Here is an 18,160-nt window from a genome sequence, read left to right on the forward strand (position 1 = left end):
TCTTGCACTTTTTTGTGGAGTATGCTGTTTTATTTTTAGATTCTGGTTAATGCCTGCAGACTGAATACAATACACAATCAGTTTCAAAAGTTTGCATCTTTGTACTTTACACAGAGATGTAAAAAGTATTGTTCTCAAAACTGGTTTTGCTAGTTTTTACAATTTCGGGCCCCCTAAATGTAAACGCTGTTGTGTAAATAAGTGGGGGGAAAATGCAACTCATTCATTTGTAAGGTCAAAACTCTGAAGTTTTCATTCATGAATGTTTTTTTGATCCATTTTTTTTTTTTTTTTTTGCTTAAACCTTGCACCTTTTTACCTTGCACCTTTGCAAGCAGCTGAAACTTCCATTTAGATCTGCTTCCATTAAGTCACACGTACATTTCTTTCTCAGTTAGCTGGTTTCCCCGGAATGTACATAATACAGTCAAAAGTATGGGTCAATATTGGAATCGCATAATTTTAACGTCACTGTGAAGAATATTGCAGTTTATTATAAAAGATTTATCCATATATATATAATTTATATATATATATATATATATATATATATGTATATATATATATATATATATATATATATATATATATATATATATATATATATATATATATATATATATATACATATATATATATATATATATATATATATATATATATATATATATATATATATATATATGCATATATATATGTGTATATATATATATATATATATATATACGTGTATATATATATATATATGTATATGTGTATATATATATATATATATACGTATATATATATATATATATATACACATACACGTGTGTATGTATATATATATATATATATATATATATATATATATATATATATATATATATACACGTGTATATACATATATATATATATATATATATATACATATATACGTGTATGTATATATATATATATATATATATATATATATATATATATATATATATATATATATATATATATATATATATACATACACACACACATATACCTTACGTAATGATTTCCACATGAGCAAAATCCAGTCCCATAATACTTTCTCAAGAAATAATTTCTCTTGCATAAACTGTCACAATAGAGAACTTCCTGTTTATGCTTATTTCTGTTCTATAGAGTTTTTTGGAGTTTCTTTGGAGTTTTGATATATATATATATACACACACACACACACACAGTTGAAGTCAGAATTATTATTCCCTCTTTGAATTTTGTTTTATTTTTTTTATATTTCCCAAATGATGTTTAACAGAGCAAGGAAATTTTCACAGTAGGGGGAATAAACGAGGGCTAATAATTCAGTGGGACTGAATTGAAGTCAGAATTATTAGCCCCTCTGTTTGTTTTTTTCCCAATTTCTGTTTAATGGAGAGAAGATTTTTTTTCAAAGCATTTCTAATCATAATAGTTTTAAATAACTCATTTCTAATTACTGATTTATTTTATCTTTGTCATGATGACAGTAAATAATATTTGTCTAGATATTTTTCAAGACACTTCTACACAGCCTAAAGTGACATTTAAAGGCTTAACTGGGTTAATTAGGTTAACTAGGCAGGTTTTGGTAATTAGGCAAGTCAATGTATAACTACTATCGACTAGACTATGTAGACTATCGAAAAAAATATCTAGCTTAAAGGGGCTAATAATTTTGACCTTAAAATGTTGTTTAAAAAGTGAAAAACTGCTTTTGTTCCAGCTAAAATAAAACTAATAAGACTTTTTCTGGAAAGAAAACATATTCAAACACTGTAAAAGTTGCTTTGCTCTGTTAAACATCATTTCTGACTTCTATATATTCTTGTTCCCTTATTTGTTAAATTTACATGATGATTTCCACATGTACAAAATCGAGTCCCATGGTATTTTCTTAAGAAGTCATTTGACTTGCATAAACTGTCACATTAGGGAACTTGTTTATGCGGAGTTCAGTATTCAAGATTTTAATGTGAGACTGTTAGTAAAGAGGTTCTTTAGAGCGTCAGTATGTCTTTCAGCATTATACACACAGACATTCAATTTTTATACACAGGTTCACACTGGTTTTCAGCTAAGAGTGCCAGAAACTGAATAGGCTTTTGACTGCAACATTTAGACTACAGTTAAACAGGATCTGGTATTCTTTATTATGTGCAAAACTAATTTCTGTCAAACATAATTAGTGTGAGAAGGATTTATTCAGCTGTTCAGTCTGCTTTTGTTACTAGAGTAATGTCAAGCATCTCCATCTCATCTGTGGTTAAAATCTGACTTAAAACCAGATCAAGTTTAAGGGGATAGTTAAACCAAATATTAGAATTCTCTCATCATTCACATACCTCTTATTCTCTTGGTGTTTCTTACATTTACTGAGCAAAAAGATAACATTTTGTAGAACATTATTTTACCTGGGTTACAATAAAAAATCAGTAGTCCTCGAATTCCAAAGTATTAATTCCCTATTATGTATGCCAGGGTCCACTGGTTTTCAGCATTCTTCAAAATATCTTCTTTTTTTTCAACTGAAACAAAGAAACATAAATATTTGGAAGCACTTAAGGGTGAGAATATTTTAATTTATAAATGAACCATTACTGTGCACTGCATTCAAACAGAATCGAACTGCTAATCACCAAAAACTATCTCGCATGTTAGTTTTGTTCATGGCTTGTCTTGGGGAGAAATAAAATAAAAGGAAGTAGCTAAATGTGTGTCATTCTAATTGTGTAATCGGTTTTTTGTGCTTGGTTACAAGCTGGTTGTTGGAGAAGCAACACTGCAGGACTGCAACTCAAATGACACTTGCAAAATTAAACTGGAGGAAAAATATAGGTCACAGTGATCATTAACTGTTTGTCTGTACACAAGAGATGATCAAGTTGATTTTGAGCTGACTTTTGGATGTCTTTTAGGTCATGACGAGCAAGTGTCCTCAAGAACAATTAAACTTTTTTTTTATGAAGCAAAGTTTTGTATTTTTTATACAAGTAGCCTACTATGGTTAAGATAGCAAGTGTAGCACAACCATATTGCATTTGTGGTTACCGTGGTTTAACAAAACTATTTTTTTGGATTTTTGGTGGAATCATATTTAATTTTTGTGAGGTGTCAATTTATGATCTCCAACCACCTGCTTGTGCACTTCAACACCATAGGCTACTTTTGCCTGACAGAATTTACTCTAATTTACTCTAATAGAATTTAATCTACTTTTTTCAGCGTTTACTTTCAGGTTTTGCCACGTAGTTATCCTGTCCCGACCACTTGGTCTGATGATCTTCAATACTGCTGATGTCATTACGCAGCTGACGTAACTTGACGTACGCCGCCTCCCTTGTTCCTTGTATATCCCTCCGCCCTCCGACGCAGTTGTCAAAAAACCCTGATCTAGTTTGTAAACACTACCGACGGCAGGTTTTCTTGGAGATTTTGAAGATCTCCCAAACCTTGACAATGAAGTTTATGTACAAAGAAGAGCATCCCTTCGAGAAGCGACGGTCCGAGGGGGAAAAAATCAGAAAGAAGTACCCGGACAGAGTGCCTGTAAGTCAGACAAATGAGTTGTTTTTGTTGGGCCCTGCGCTCACAGATAATATAGACCTAACGTTACCGACGAATTACACCGTGACAACGCTGATTTATAATGTTAAATCTTATGAAAATGGCGTATTCGATTAAAAAACGTGATGTAATCCCTATATTTGTTTAATAGATTGTTGTTTTGAAGCTGTCCTTCATGGAACAACTAGCGTTAGCGTCAGTTAACGTTAGCGTTTGGAAATAGTGGCATCGTTTAAACTACTGTGAATAGAATATATATATATATATATATATATATATATATATATATATATATATATATATATATATATATACACACACACACACGTTTAATGATACTAACGTCACATATTAATGTGTTAAACGTACAAAAACATGAACTGCTTTGCATAACATTTAATTATTGAAATGAGCTGTGCATGTTTTGACTGGGCTGAAAACAAAATGAGTAACGTTATTCATTAAAAATACAGGGTTTTCTGACACGATACCATGTGGCCTCACACCAGTTTATTTTTCAGTTGCATTATGTGTCGTCAGTACAAATATCAGCAGCAAATCTAGGGGAATACCCATTACTCATGTTATTATAGCACTGAAAGTTGCTGTTGTTTTCACTTGACTGGCACATTGTTTTCAGCACTGATTTGTTTTCTGCAGGTTATTGTTGAAAAAGCTCCCAAAGCCAGAATAGGAGATCTGGACAAAAAGAAATACCTCGTCCCGTCTGACCTCACAGGTTAGTTTGTTAAAAAACTGCATAAACTTTTGTATAATTTTTAAGGGTATTAAAATATGAAAATATGTTTTGACACTTTTTTTCATTATTTCTGAAGTTGGGCAGTTCTACTTCCTTATTCGAAAAAGGATCCACTTGAGGGCTGAAGATGCCCTGTTCTTCTTTGTCAACAATGTCATTCCTCCCACATCAGCCACTATGGGACTGCTCTACCAGGTACACACCTCGTACCCTTTGTGATAACGAACTTGATTATTTGTTTGTTACAGCTTACCCCTTTGCTACACGTATGCTTTCATAAGATAATTAAGCATTCCTCTTTGTTTCTCTTTTAGGAGCATCACGAAGAAGACTTTTTCCTTTACATTGCCTACAGTGATGAAAGCGTGTATGGGGATGTTTTGAAAGACGTGTAACCAATTTGCTCCACATTACCAGTCTTTAAAATAAAATGATCAATACGTTAGGCTACTTGAGGTGTACATGTTGAATGCACTTTCATATCCCCCTCCTAGTCTGTTTATGAAATCTTGTTTGTACTCCATGCTGCCTGCATTTTGTTCTTTTCGGTTTAAGAATTTCCCCCTTCAGTCTTGCTTTACTAAGACAGACCTAGAAAAATCTTAGCTTTGGTCCGTTTCAGTAAATTTTAGTGGGTTTCATATCCATAAAGGCTCTTTCAATGTTTTACACTTCTCCTTTCACTTTTCCTCATTTTTACTCCGCACCGCCATGCATCATGCAGTTGTGCTACTGCAGTCTATTTAGTTTTTTTTTAGCCACCCTATTTGCACAGACCAAAATCATTTATAATACTGGACTATCATACCATGTAAAGTGTGAATGTGTGTTTGTGTACTGTTGCCAATTATTATTTTAAAACAGGTTAAGATTGCTGTTTATTTGAATAAACTGTTTAAAAGGTTTCATTTCAGTTGATGTAGGAGATCGAATGTTTATTTGATTTTTATTATTATTATTATTAAGGTTCATGAGTTGATTGGCTTTTTTGCACATTTGTATTATGGATTGGTGTGTTTATTTTTTTCGTTTTTTTTTCCTAAAAGCTTTAATTGTAATGGCCACAAATCTTAAGCTTGTCACCATTATAAACCTGATGTGAAACAATATTTGCTTATGTGTGTCTTTGATGGTCTTTATTTTTTTCATTTTTTAAAATCGAGAGTATCTGCTGTGTGTCTTTTTTGTTGTTGTTTAAGAGATAAAAGCTTTTATATCAAATTAAGCATATGAAATTCATTATGTGTAGTACATCAAATGTACCTGTAGGATAAAACATTTTCCTTAATAGTCCCTTTATTTATCAGAGGTCACCACTGCGCAATGATCTGCCAACTTATCCAGCATATCTTTTCCGCAGCGCAAGCCCTTCCCAGTATTGGGAAACGCCCATAAACATTCACACACATACACTACGGCCAATTTAGCTTAATGAATTTACCTATAGCGCATGGACTGTGGGGGAAACCAGAGCACCTGAAGGAAACCCATGACAACACAGGGAGAACATGCTGCAAACTCCGCACAGAAATGCCAACGGATTCGGGACTCGAACCAGCCATCTTATTGCTGTGAGTGATAGTGCCAACCACTGAGCCACTGTGCGGCCTCAAGGTAAAACATACAAATGCAAATTGGATTTAGCTTAGATTTTCAAGCATAATTTAAACATTTCGCCATAATGATTCTGATGTATTAATTCCTGAGGAGAAGCAAAGGAGTAAAGCATTTTGTTTTGATGTATATGCATATACAGGGATGGATTTAACCAATAAAATGTAGAGATTGCATTACTTTAAAATGTTGAAAAGAAGAATGAGTGATTTAAAAAATACAGCAATATAAAATAAAATTTTATTAAAGTAGAAAGGGTTCATTTTAGGACTTTGGCCCTATGGCTGAAATTGCTTAGGGCCCCAAAATCACCAAATCTGCCCCTGTGCATATTTTGCGCAACACTAATAATAACATAAAAATTTAAAATAATAATATATTAAAATGTTTACAGATATTGTAGATGCTTTATGAACACAGCCAAGTTAAACAGCTGTAGTTGTAAAAAACATTTTACCGATTATAAGCATGATATGCCTAATTCAGGGATGGCCAAAGCTGGCCCACAGTAACCTAACATAATCTAATAAAATAAAATAGGAAATTATGGCTGCTTTAATGTCATATAATTTGCTATATTTACCTTCGGCCCACGGTTCTCAATGATATTTGGCTTTTGGCCCTTTACATGAAAAAGTTTGGGCCCTGATCTAATCACTGAACTGAAGAGAAAAACACGGTTTGTACCCCTTTTACTTGCCGTCATCAAGACACGCCCAGCGGAAGTGCGCCAAACTGGGTTTCCTGTCCTCCTTATTTTGGTTAAATACTGATATACTTGTTTATTTTTTCTTTACGGAAAGCCTTCAGACAAGCTCAGCATACTTTTAATCTCAGAAACGGACAAAAGTGCGTTATATGAAGATTCCAAGAGTTTCATTGCAAGAGTTTTTTTTTATTCAGTGCGCTGATTTTGCAAGCTAGCTGACTAAGCTGTTACTTGAGCCGTTAGCCTGTTAGCCTGATGGTCAAGGCTGCTAGCCTTATAGTCATGTGTTAATCGATTTTACTGTAAAAAGAAAATACTGAACTCACTTTCGCCTGTAAAAGTTTGTCTATTTTTTATCAATTATTTTCTTGAACATCTTGGCACAATCGATTATCGAAACATTAAGGTTACTGCAAGCATAGCCAGCTAGCTTGTTAAGTCGTTACAGAGCTAATAGGGAGTTTGCTGCATTTTATTGCTTCTCATTACCACATACCCTTTCTTTTAATTCACATTTTGCTCTAACTCGTAGTCTTTTGTTTTTAGAATTGATATGGTAAGTTGGTTTATTAAACAACGTCAGCAAGGCTTGTCAACTTTTTGACAGATGCCTTTAGTTTGTGTTTGTGACTTGTCAGCCTGAAACACTGTGAAATAACAAACTTAAATTGTGCTGTTCAGCAATAGTAATAATGTTAATAGGTCAGTTATGCGTTTAACACCTGTCATTTAGCAAGGTAAAATAACAAAATAATGAATTGTAGCTGGGGTAAGGGCACTAAAGTCCAAAATTATTTTTTGTGTTGAAAATATAGATGTTAATGCTTAACTGTAGGTTTTAAAATATGGAGTTTGTAATTTGTATAGACTATAGTATGATTTTTTTTTTTTTTTCCTCCTGCCATCTCTACTTCAGCTGGCACCACCAATCCCTACCATCATGCCGGCTCTTCTGGAGAGGCCCAAACTGTCTAATGCCATGGCACGTGCCTTACACAAGCACATCATGAGAGAGAGGGAGCGCAAGAGGCAAGGTGAGTCCTGGAGTCTGTTGTACAGGGTGTCCGCGGGGTCTTAAAATGTTTTAAAATTCAAAAAACTAATTTTAGGCTTTAAAACGTCTTAAATCCACTGAAATTTTTACTTGTATGTCTTCAATCATTTTAACAGGTTTTAATTTTCCATACAGTCACCAGCAATCCATCTCAAAAAACTTTTAACACTCTATTTATAAGACTATATACCAATAGGTTGTGTTCACTTGATGTCATTGATGACGTGTGAAATTCAGATGGAGGGCTGGAAGTGATTCTTCTATATAGGAATCGCTATCAGAACATACACATGTTTCTGTTTTATGTTGTTTATCATTGTTAAATTCGCTAAAATAAGAAATGCCGAACAGCCCTTCTTGACTTCCAAATATTTTAGCTCATGAAAAGGAAAAAGTTCAAGAAACTGGCTGATAAATGGAAGAAAAGACAGCATGTAATAATCATCCATGTGTACAAACTTTTCTTGAATGCAGTAATTCATTTGACAGCACCAATAAAGATTACTTACAGGTCTAGCTATGTGTATAAATATGTTAATGTGTTTTATTTAAATCAGATACAGACACCAATACACTTATACAAAATCCAGGAGAACATAAATAACGTAATTTGCCATGTAATCGATGTAATGAAATCTCCTTCATGTTTTGCAGTAATCAAAAGTCATTACTGGCATTTTGGTGGAATAAACAACTGTAACATAAACATTGAGATGCGCAGCAGCGGTTATTGTTTGTTGTTGTTAAGTTCATCGACTGAACAAAAAAAGAAATGCAACCCTTGCAACTGAACTAGACGGTTATTATTGTGAAGCACTTTTCCCCCTTTACAAAAATAAATGAATAATAATGTAGACAATGTGTCCACACTTTTGCATGCTTTCATTTGTTATTTCGTTATGTCTGGAAGATATCCGCATGAGGAAAAACTAGTAATTTATAATATGTTTTTGAACCACATATTGAAGTGTATAATGTGTATAACTCTTTTTTTTTAATGACTTCTACAGAATGCAGCAGCATAAGCTGTAATACTGTTAGTGTTAGCTGTGGTGTATTGTAATTATAGCGTAGAAAATTGAATCCTTTTGAATAATTTATTACTACAGTCGTGTTGTACCACAGAAACAATATTACTACAATAGTTTAATTCAAGTAATTGTCTATAGTATGCATCCAACACTATAGTACTTTACTACAGTATTTTTAATGTAACATAATTGTTATACACTATGTACCGCATCGATGACTGGCAAATAAATCAGTTCAGTGAAAACTGCCCTCTTCATGATGTAAGGATCATGCCTAACATATGTGGTTATTTTTGTATTTATATCTCCTTTGAAATATAGTATGCATCGCAAAAATACAAACTTTGTCTTCCAATCGTTTTTTTATTTCCTGCCCTCTATCTGATTTACGCGTGTCACCAGAACTACATGATTGAAAACAGCCTATATGATTTAAATATCTTCCTCGCAATAAGATTTGTACATTCTCCATGTGTTTATAGACCACATGTGGTGAGGACACATTCGTGACCAGACTGTTGTACATTTAGTTTATTACAGTTTTTTAGATAAGAAAAGTTATTTTTAAAAAGTGTATGTACACAACTAGGTAAAAATCTTAAAGGGTTTAGATGAGTCTGAACTAATAAGTCTGAAATTTCATCCGAATGGTCTTCAAAGGTCTTAATTTTGACTTGGTGAAACCTGTAGAAGCCCAGGTTGTATGTATACTTTTTTTTTTCTACAAATGTTAATATTAATCTTATACATGTACAGAGATAATCATTTGCATATGTTGCTAGTTCTACATTTCAAAGATTTTTTTTGCTCATAATTGTCTATTGTGTATCTCAGAGGAGGAAGAGGTTGACAAAATGATGGAACAGAAGTTAAAAGAAGAGGAGGAGAGGAAAAGGAAGAAGGAGATGGAGGAGAGGATGTCCTTAGAGGAGACTAAAGAGCAAGTAAGTCTGTATGATTGGCTCATTTAAACATTGGGAGTTATTTGCAGATATTGTTGCAGGATTATTGTTCAGGAGTCCTCAGCAAGCCTTAATTTCTTTTGTTCTGTCTTTAGATTATGAAGATGGGAGTGAAGCTGCAGGGCCTTCAAGAGGAGAAGCACCAGCTTTTCTTACAACTGAAAAAAGTTCTACATGAAGAGGAGAAAAGACGTCGGAAAGAACAGAGGTAAATATTTAAAAAAACACACACACACTATATACAGCTGTAGGCAAAATTATTAGCCCACTTGTGAAATTGGAATTGCTTTTTAAATATTTTCCAAGAGCTGTTTAATTTTCTCAAACACATTTTAAATCATAATAGTTTAATAACCAATTTAATGTTGTTTTGCCATGATTACAGTAAATACATTTTCACTAGTTATTTTGCTAAATACTTGTATTAATTCTAAAGTGCAATTTAAAGGCCTAACTAGGTTAATTAGGCAATTTGGCTTAAGTAGACAAGTCATTGGTAAACAGTGGTTTGTTCTGTAGCCAATAAAAACAACATTTTTAATAGCCTAATAGTATTGACCTTTTATTGAGAATATTGACCAGTTTGAATGTTTTAGTTTAATCCCAGTCAAACAAAAAAAAACTAAGACTTTCTCCAGAAGAAAAATATAATAGGAATTACTTTGAAAAATGTTTTTACTCTGTTTAACATCACTTGGGAGATACTTGTATAAGAATAAAGATTTCACTGGAGGGCAATTGAGAAAAAAATGTATATACATTTTCAGAGGAGAGCAAAGGAGAAAAAATAAGAGAACACTGAAATTTTTTTAAATTTTTTTATTGTATAGTTTTGCGTTTGAGTAAAATATGTAATTTTTGTTATATTTTGTGAACTGCTAGTGCTTTGGTTTGTATAAACAAAAAAGAAAGATGCCATATTTTCATACTACACATGTACTTTCAGACTACACAGTACCAGTGTTTTAACTTCAAGATAGATATGAAATCAGTACTTGGTGGAATAATCCATATTTACAATCACAAGAATTTAAGAATTTTAGTTTTAAAACAGCGTATGAGAATGAAAACGATCTGCATCTACACTGGCATTTCACCTAGCGTTTCTGAAATGATCCCCATCCACAGTTCACCTCTGAAAACATGCATCACATAACCACACACACTCTGCCATGCTCTGCAGCTTTTCAATTTTTCTATTTTAAACACAACAAACAAAACCTGTCGCACACATACATTTAGGTTGTATAAAAATATATAAATAATATTAAAATAAACTACTAACATTTTACTCTTATATAAAAGGAAAGAAAAGAAAAATAAATTAATAAAAAAATAACATGTTGGCGCAGCGGTGTAGTGGTTAGTGCGTCGACACATGCACTCCGGTGCTCGCGGCGACCCGGGTTCGATTCCGCCTTGCAGTCCTATGCCGATCCTTCCTCTCTCTCTGCTCCCTATGCTCTCTACTGTCCTATCAAAAAAATCAAGGTGAAAACCCTGAAAAAATTATTATATAAAAATAAATAAATAACATGGAAAGGTTCTAATCTTCTAAAATAATTCAAGTGTCCATCTTTCTTGTGATCTAAAACAGGTTAAACATTGGTTATTCTGAACTGTACTTTTCTGAAATTAAAAATGCTCTAAATCACTTTTTTAAACTGCAAGACATGTTACTTTTAAATGAATCAACCAAATAATATACAATTCTTTTGTTTGTTTACAGTGACATGACAACCCTGACTTCAGCCACATACCAGGCAAACATGCCTATCCACCCTAGCCAGCACATTCTTAGCATGCAAGGTGACCTTTATTTATCATCTTTAGTGTCATTTAGACTATTTGCTTTGTTTTATTTATTTTAAAATGCCATGACTTGATTTTGCTCCATGCTTGTTTCCCATCAGCGGGTCAGGTGAGTCATGGCCGTCCAGCTGTTCTGCTTGGGGAACGCAGTAAACAGCTCTTCCAGTCTCCGGTCATTCCTGTGAGTCAATGTAGCCTAAACTGTTTGTACCTGCAATGTTCAAACCTATATACATTTAGTATCGAGAGTCACCTGGTTCAGTTTAATCTCACAGTTGTTTTATGTTATTGTCGATCTGTGTGCTCATCTCCTACTGCTGCCCAAGGCACGTCATTTCCAGTCTCAGCCAGGATTTAGTGCAGGTGGATCAGAGCACGGCCAATATTCGGGAGCGCAGCCAGGTCACAGCCCGTATGGAGTCACCCAGACGCAGCATACATCACCTTTTGCCTCCAGTCAGCCTGTGCCAGCCAACTATGCCAGTAGTTCACAACTAAGAGGTGCCTTGCTTGTATTATTTATGTTTTTGTTGTTGTTTTATGAGAACATGGTATGAATTTGGGATGTTATGTCTTTCTGTTTTAAGGTGCATCAGCATTCCAGACCATGCAGTACCTGCCCCATCAGCAGCAAGGCTATGCAGTTCACAGTCACTTCACCTCTCAGCCAGGTGTGTGTATAGCAGAGGCTGGCAACCTTTTAGGCATCAAGTGGCTATCACTTTCTTACCTGGGTGTGGAATTTTGCATACCATTGTGAAGACCTTCTTTTATGTCTAGGGGTTTTGTTCGGAGGTGTTACAAAGAAGACTAAAATTGTTGGTAAATAACATTGAATTATAACAAAAAAAGGAAAACATGGAGAACACACTTCAATCTTCAGCCCCAGAGTAAAGAGTCAGCACAATGTTTTAGAAAAAATAAACAGCAGAATTTATTTAAAGGGGTGGTACGATGTCATACTTTAAACTTTAGTTGATGTGTGAACATAAACAACATCTCTGAATGAAATACACTGAAAGTTCAATGCAAAGGGGAGACATTGGCTTTTACAGAGTTAGCTTAGCAAAGCCTACAGCGAACAAAGTTTGAGGACTACAAAAAATACATCCAGGCTAGTGAGATCACAAACACTTCAGTTTACGCACCACTGCACTCTGCGCAGTGAAGGCACGTGGCCAAAGGCATTGTAATGTTATAGCAGAGAAAGCTAAAATGCCGTCCAAACACTGCTTTACCAGGCAGCTTGTTCTGTTCCTGTATTTGGGCTACTAAAGGACACGACACAAAGAGAGAAGTTCTTACAGTTTATTTTAATTATGTTCCAGAGAATTAAAAAAATATATAGCTAGCATTTGTGGGTTGCTTTGAATTGTTAGCCACAACCTGTAAGTGTTTTTATTTGTTAAAATTGATCAATTATATGCATTGTTTCAAGCGTTAAGGGTATGTTACAGCAAGAACGTAAACAAGGATGTAACAACAGGAAATGCTGTTTGGCATTATTAACTATTCAGCTACAAATTCATATTTTTCCATCAAACCGCTGTAAACACCCACAATTTTCAGCAGCGCTGCAGTGTCTTTCTATGCGGTGCTTTCCCTGCGTTCTACATCTGAATATGTGTGAAAGACACTTGTCAGATCTTACTTTAGAGAGCAGGTGTGAGGTTCAGCTGTCTTCTCTGTGTCATTTTCTGACTGATTCAGGCACAAACTGATGGACAGTATTTACACAGCTGAGGCAAAGTGCGTGCTTGTAGAGGTGTGACGCTTTTCCTGTTGACGTGGAGCCGATACACGAATCACAGCACATTATATTAGCTGACCAATCAGAGCCTCTTGAGGGCGGCCCTTTTGGAGGAGCTAGGAAATATGACAGTTGTTTTCATTTTAGCTGAGTAGCTGTATATAATCAAATTAAGATATATGAAAAAGTAACGTGATTTTCTACAAATGAAGCATGAGCACACATTGCTTTGCATTTTTATAAATGCATCCAAGCCTTAAAAATACACTCTGGACCACCTCTTTAATAGAGATATTGGAACTTTAACACAAACTGAATGCTAAACTGAGTGAGTATAGCCTAAAACAACAAACAAAAAGCAGCTCCAAAAATATCCATCATTTACAGCTTTTAAATCCTTTAACAAACTGCAATCAATGTTTCTATTGTTTATGTGGCAGTAATTCTGCAAATGGTGGCATGTGTGCCACAGGTTTATAAACCCTGCGCTACAGAATTCTTTTGAAATCAAATGTTTATTTAAATATTAGTTTGAAGTAAAATGATATTCAATGTTGCAGTTACAGCTTTAGGTACGTTACCTACACTAATGAAATGAAGCGTATGCAGATCACTTTAGAAATGAAAAATATGTCGTAAGACTAAAATAAAATTCTACACTCAGTTAAATTTTTTGACATTAATGTCAACATTTTAGCAGCAAGATTTAAATCATAATCTACAATCTTTATTTAGTTAGCAAGCTTATTGAAAGCAGTAAAACAAAAACTGGACCTACCCCCCAATTTAAAACATCTAAGGTCACTTTGGTTTGTTTTATGATTTTTTTTTTAAGTGTTAACCAGACCCTCCAGGATTTTGTGATTCCAAAATCTCTGCAAACCTAAAATCAAGCAAATGCCAAAGTTTTGAGAGTTTGAAGTTTGAGAATTCCAGCCATGCCAGAGCGTCATCTGCTTAGTCATTCAAAACAAACTAGGTCACGTGAGTTATATCACTCACTAAACTTTTACATATTATGTATATATGCATCCTGTTGTCATAGGAGTAGCCCTCCTCTCTCTCTCTCTCTTACACACACACAATGTTAAATGGGTGTAGGTGGGGAACTCAGTCAGTCTGTATTTTTAGGGGGTAATATTTCCTCTGTCAGTTTTTTGGCAGATAGCTACACAAACTCTTTTGTTTTCCATCTTTTTCTAGGCTACATCCCTAGCGCTGGGATTCCCCTTCAGAAACAGCTGGAACATGCTAACCAGCAGTCCGGCTTCACAGACTCTGTAAGTGGAGATGGTCAGGAAGTGCATTTCTTTCAAACTACGTCAACTCAGTGGAGGGATTCAGCTGTGTTTGTGTAATTAAATTAAAGCATGATTCCCATTGATGTTTTCAGAGTCCCCTGAGGCCCATGCACCCACAGGCTCTTCATGTCAGCGCTGCGAGTTTGCTGTCCACTCCTCCTATTGCTGTGCAGATTCCTCCTGGCAAGGTCAGAGCCACAACCACCGCATGAAATCTGTATTGCCACAGTCTTGATTTTGCAGCATTGGAGATATTAGGCTTTGCTGTACTATAATTGTTTTAATGTAAAGATGATTAAAATGGATGCTTTGTATTGCTTTTGTGGCCTGTTCAACATTTAAAAAAACCTTTGCTCTGTTCTTTTTTATAGTCTGGCATATCTTATACACATTCGCAAAGGCCAGCATCTCCAGGTGCATTTTCCCATGGAACGCCCTCACAGCAAGCACATGCAGTAAGTTTCTTTATACTATATCTTGTATTTATGTATATTTATACACTACTGTTTATAGAATAAGTGAGGTATTTTGATTCAGCAAGGTCACAGCAAATGGTTAAAGAAATAATTTATTACTATTTTAAAAAAAGGTTCCATTTTAAAACTTAAATGTAATGAATAAAACTATTCCTATTCTGTTTAAACAGAATTTTAAGTATGCATTACTCCAGTTCTTGTTGTTTTTTTATGTTTCGATATACATATACCTCTCTTTTATTTACTTTTTTTTTTACTTTGCCCATTGTCTCTACACCTTGAAAATATTACCAACCTCACAAGTTTGAATGATAGTATGTATGATATCTGACTGAGAAAGTCTAAATGTATAGTTTTTTTTTAATGAACCAATAATTGCTGGAAGAATTTAGTATTCCAGTGATGTACAGAGCTGTGCAAAAGTTTTAGGCCACTAGTATTTCCACAAAAAAGGTTTAAAATCTACCTGAAAAACTATGGGCAAATGTTTTAAATGCAAAGTTTTGTCATGCTTTAGTAATTAAGTTAATTGATAAAATGTACTTATGCATTATTTTTTGAAAGCATCCTCATTTTACAGTATTTTCACACACATGTACTGTTTGTGAAAATCTTAGAGCAACTTAGAGATCTTGCCAAAGTTCTTCTGAACTCAGTTTCTCTTAGTTTGTTCTGTTTCTCTGGAAGCCATTTAAGACAGACTGGATAATGATCAGATCAGATCTCTGTGTGGAGCACTGACTCTTAGCAGACTCCTTGTGTAGTCAATATTCTCCATGTGTAAATACAATTCATGAAAACAATAATATTTGGAAATGGAAATTGATTTTTCAAACTGACAAAAATATAGAAACAAATGACTTCTAGTATTTTTACAAAAAAAAAAAAAAAAAAGTTTAACGTCAGTTATTTCTATATTTTTGTCAGTTTGAAAAATCTATTTCCATTTCCAAGTGGAAATAATGCATATACTTGAGACAACCACATTTTAAAGGTGGACGCATTAATATATTTTAGTAAATTAACCAAATTAACATTTGGTATGACAAAACTTTGCATTTAAAACACTTGATACACTTGCCCATAGTTTTTCAGGTAGCTTTATATTTCAAACTGACATGCGACAGAAAAATAAAGAAATAACCAACTTTAAACCTTTTTTTTTTTTTTGGTGAAAATACTAGTGGCCTAACACTTTTGCACAGCACTGTATGTATGTATGTATAAAGAAAGTGCAGTGCTTCCCACACAAACTTTACTTGAGCGGCTGCCCAGGTATAACTAGTGACACATATTTTTTTTACTATTATTATGATCTTTTTATACGTTTTTTTTTTTTTTTTTTTGTATCTGCGCAACATAACCAAACATCTGCGATCAATTAAGTACTGGAAAATCTTCTTCACTTGCGTGAACTGTCAACACTCCCACAGACAGTCTCACGTGCTCTGCAGACCCATAAAGACGCACCTTTTTGGCACTTAAATTCGTCTAAATCTCCTAAAATGTCCAGGATTCATCTTTTGATTTGGCTTTTGAAAACTTGTATGCCTTTTTGCATTAACTTCTAACTTAAGCCTACTTTCGCTTGGCTTGTCGTGAGAGAAACATTAAATAATTTATTTTTAAAAGTCTAAGCGACTCAGAAAAACTTTCCTATAGACTCAAAGAGGATGAAATGACTGCTCTAATCTGGCTGCAAAATATATGAACACCTTTAGTAATGATTAATCAACACATTTGGTTAATCTACATATTTTAATCTTGTCATTTTGATTATTTTTAGAGTATTGTCTGTTTTTATTCCCTTTTCTGTCATTTATTTCTCATTTATTTTATGTTAATCTATTACATAGGCTATTCTATATACATATCTAAAATGCTTTGCCATTCAAGTTTACTTTGAACCTGAAAGAAGCAGACTTTACCCGCCAATGGGTGCACATGGCTCCTGAATAGCATAAATGTAGGAGAAATGGTGAATTTCTTTTTTATTCCAACAGTCTTTTTTCACTCATCGAAAAGAAATCGTCTCATTATAAATACAATTATTGTTGTTAACTTAATTTTTTTGTCATATATTGTAGTATATTTTTGTCATGCGGGTAAATGGTGTGCTTTAATCCGGCCACCAACACAAGTATATTTCATATCTTTAGGAACTACTGAAGTGACTTTATTTTGTTTCTCCTTTTGCTCTACAGGCTACGTTTCAAAGCTCCTCTCAAGCAACCCCTCGCCACGCCTACCTCTCTCACAGCCAATCAGGGCAGAGGTTTTACCACCATGGCAAATAGCCATTCGTTTTAGTTCAATGCAGAATGTTGGGGTAGAAGGAAAGATTCGCAGGCTTTTGGATTAAAGCTACACAGCCCACAACGCTTGGCATCGTGTTACAACATAAAACACATGACTATTACTGTCACGTCCCAATCGTTTTTCTCTTTCTTAGATCTGCCTTTGTAACCGGGTTTATTTGAACATTACAGTGAGATGTGTCTGAATGTTTCTTTTATTCATTTGACAACAGCTGTGCCAACATTAGTCGTATTAAATACTACCACAACATAAGTTAAATCTGGCTTTATACCTGAACTGAACAATGCAGAAATGCGTTCAGATATTACAATTTCAAGTTCTTGAAAGTCTACAAGAGCTGGAAGTTGCTAAGACTTATTTCAGTTTGTGGATGTACTTCTAACTTAACTGGAATATGGATTAGGGAATTATTTTGCACATCATTCTCTCATAGCAAACTAACGGTAAGAGGCCTGTGGTTAAGAATAATGTGTGTGAAGCCGTCAAACTAAAGCAAATGTTCCGATTTTGAAGATTACCAAAACACTTTTTAAATTAATCGTTCACCTAAAGAATAACAACGTGCGCTAACAAAACCAACATTGTAAATATTGATTTGACAAGGACTCCCACTCAGGGCCATCTGTAACTTGCATTAACATTGATGAATGCCGAGGAAAGCTGCCACAGAAAAGTAATATTTTCATATGATTTTAATTTGTAAATGTTTTAAGCCAACCAACTGAATTTCACAAAAGTGCACATGAAATATACATTTTATTAATCTGTTAAAGGAGCTTCTTAAAATAGTATTAAATGGTTGTGTAGAAAA

General features: G+C 34.1%; 2 protein-coding genes across 4 annotated transcripts; both read left to right on the forward strand.

Annotated features, from left to right (window-relative positions):
• The first annotated feature begins 3,274 nt into the window (after positions 1-3,274).
• Positions 3,275-5,542, forward strand: gabarapa (GABA(A) receptor-associated protein a). The gene is made up of 4 exons (NM_001013260.1): positions 3,275-3,543; positions 4,222-4,300; positions 4,398-4,516; positions 4,636-5,542. The coding sequence occupies exons 1-4, from the start codon at positions 3,454-3,456 to the stop codon at positions 4,714-4,716; spliced, it is 369 nt and encodes a 122-aa protein (NP_001013278.1). The 5' UTR covers positions 3,275-3,453; the 3' UTR covers positions 4,717-5,542.
• A 1,113-nt stretch (positions 5,543-6,655) lies between these two features.
• gps2 (G protein pathway suppressor 2) lies at positions 6,656-18,160 on the forward strand. 3 transcript variants are annotated; one of them, NM_001431107.1, is made up of 13 exons: positions 6,656-6,784; positions 7,177-7,200; positions 7,561-7,678; positions 9,564-9,673; positions 9,787-9,899; positions 11,421-11,500; positions 11,605-11,684; positions 11,830-12,004; positions 12,091-12,174; positions 14,457-14,533; positions 14,647-14,742; positions 14,926-15,009; positions 17,235-18,160. In NM_001431107.1, exons 2-13 carry the CDS (start codon positions 7,198-7,200, stop codon positions 17,325-17,327), a joined length of 1,113 nt encoding a protein of 370 aa, NP_001418036.1. In that variant the 5' UTR covers positions 6,656-6,784; positions 7,177-7,197; the 3' UTR covers positions 17,328-18,160. The 3 variants fall into 3 exon arrangements, with proteins under 3 accessions (NP_001418036.1, NP_957267.2, NP_001418037.1); NM_200973.4 differs by having other exon boundaries at positions 6,656-7,200; NM_001431108.1 differs by lacking the exon at positions 7,177-7,200.

The sequence above is a fragment of the Danio rerio genome, chromosome 5 (genome assembly GCF_049306965.1).
Source record: "Danio rerio strain Tuebingen ecotype United States chromosome 5, GRCz12tu, whole genome shotgun sequence".
Taxonomy (NCBI): Eukaryota; Metazoa; Chordata; class Actinopteri; order Cypriniformes; family Danionidae; genus Danio; species Danio rerio.

Bases quoted from the DNA above. Each gene is read 5' to 3' on its own strand.
- gabarapa (NM_001013260.1), top strand. From the start codon at position 3,454: ATGAAGTTTATGTACAAAGAAGAGCATCCCTTCGAGAAGCGACGGTCC. The intron at 3,544-4,221 runs GTAAGTCAGACA...TGTTTTCTGCAG, and splicing joins AGTACCCGGACAGAGTGCCT to GTTATTGTTGAAAAAGCTCC. The intron at 4,301-4,397 runs GTTAGTTTGTTA...TTATTTCTGAAG, and splicing joins CGTCCCGTCTGACCTCACAG to TTGGGCAGTTCTACTTCCTT.
- gps2 (NM_200973.4), top strand. The intron at 9,900-11,420 runs GTAAATATTTAA...GTTTGTTTACAG, and splicing joins AGACGTCGGAAAGAACAGAG to TGACATGACAACCCTGACTT. The intron at 15,010-17,234 runs GTAAGTTTCTTT...TTTGCTCTACAG, and splicing joins CCTCACAGCAAGCACATGCA to GCTACGTTTCAAAGCTCCTC.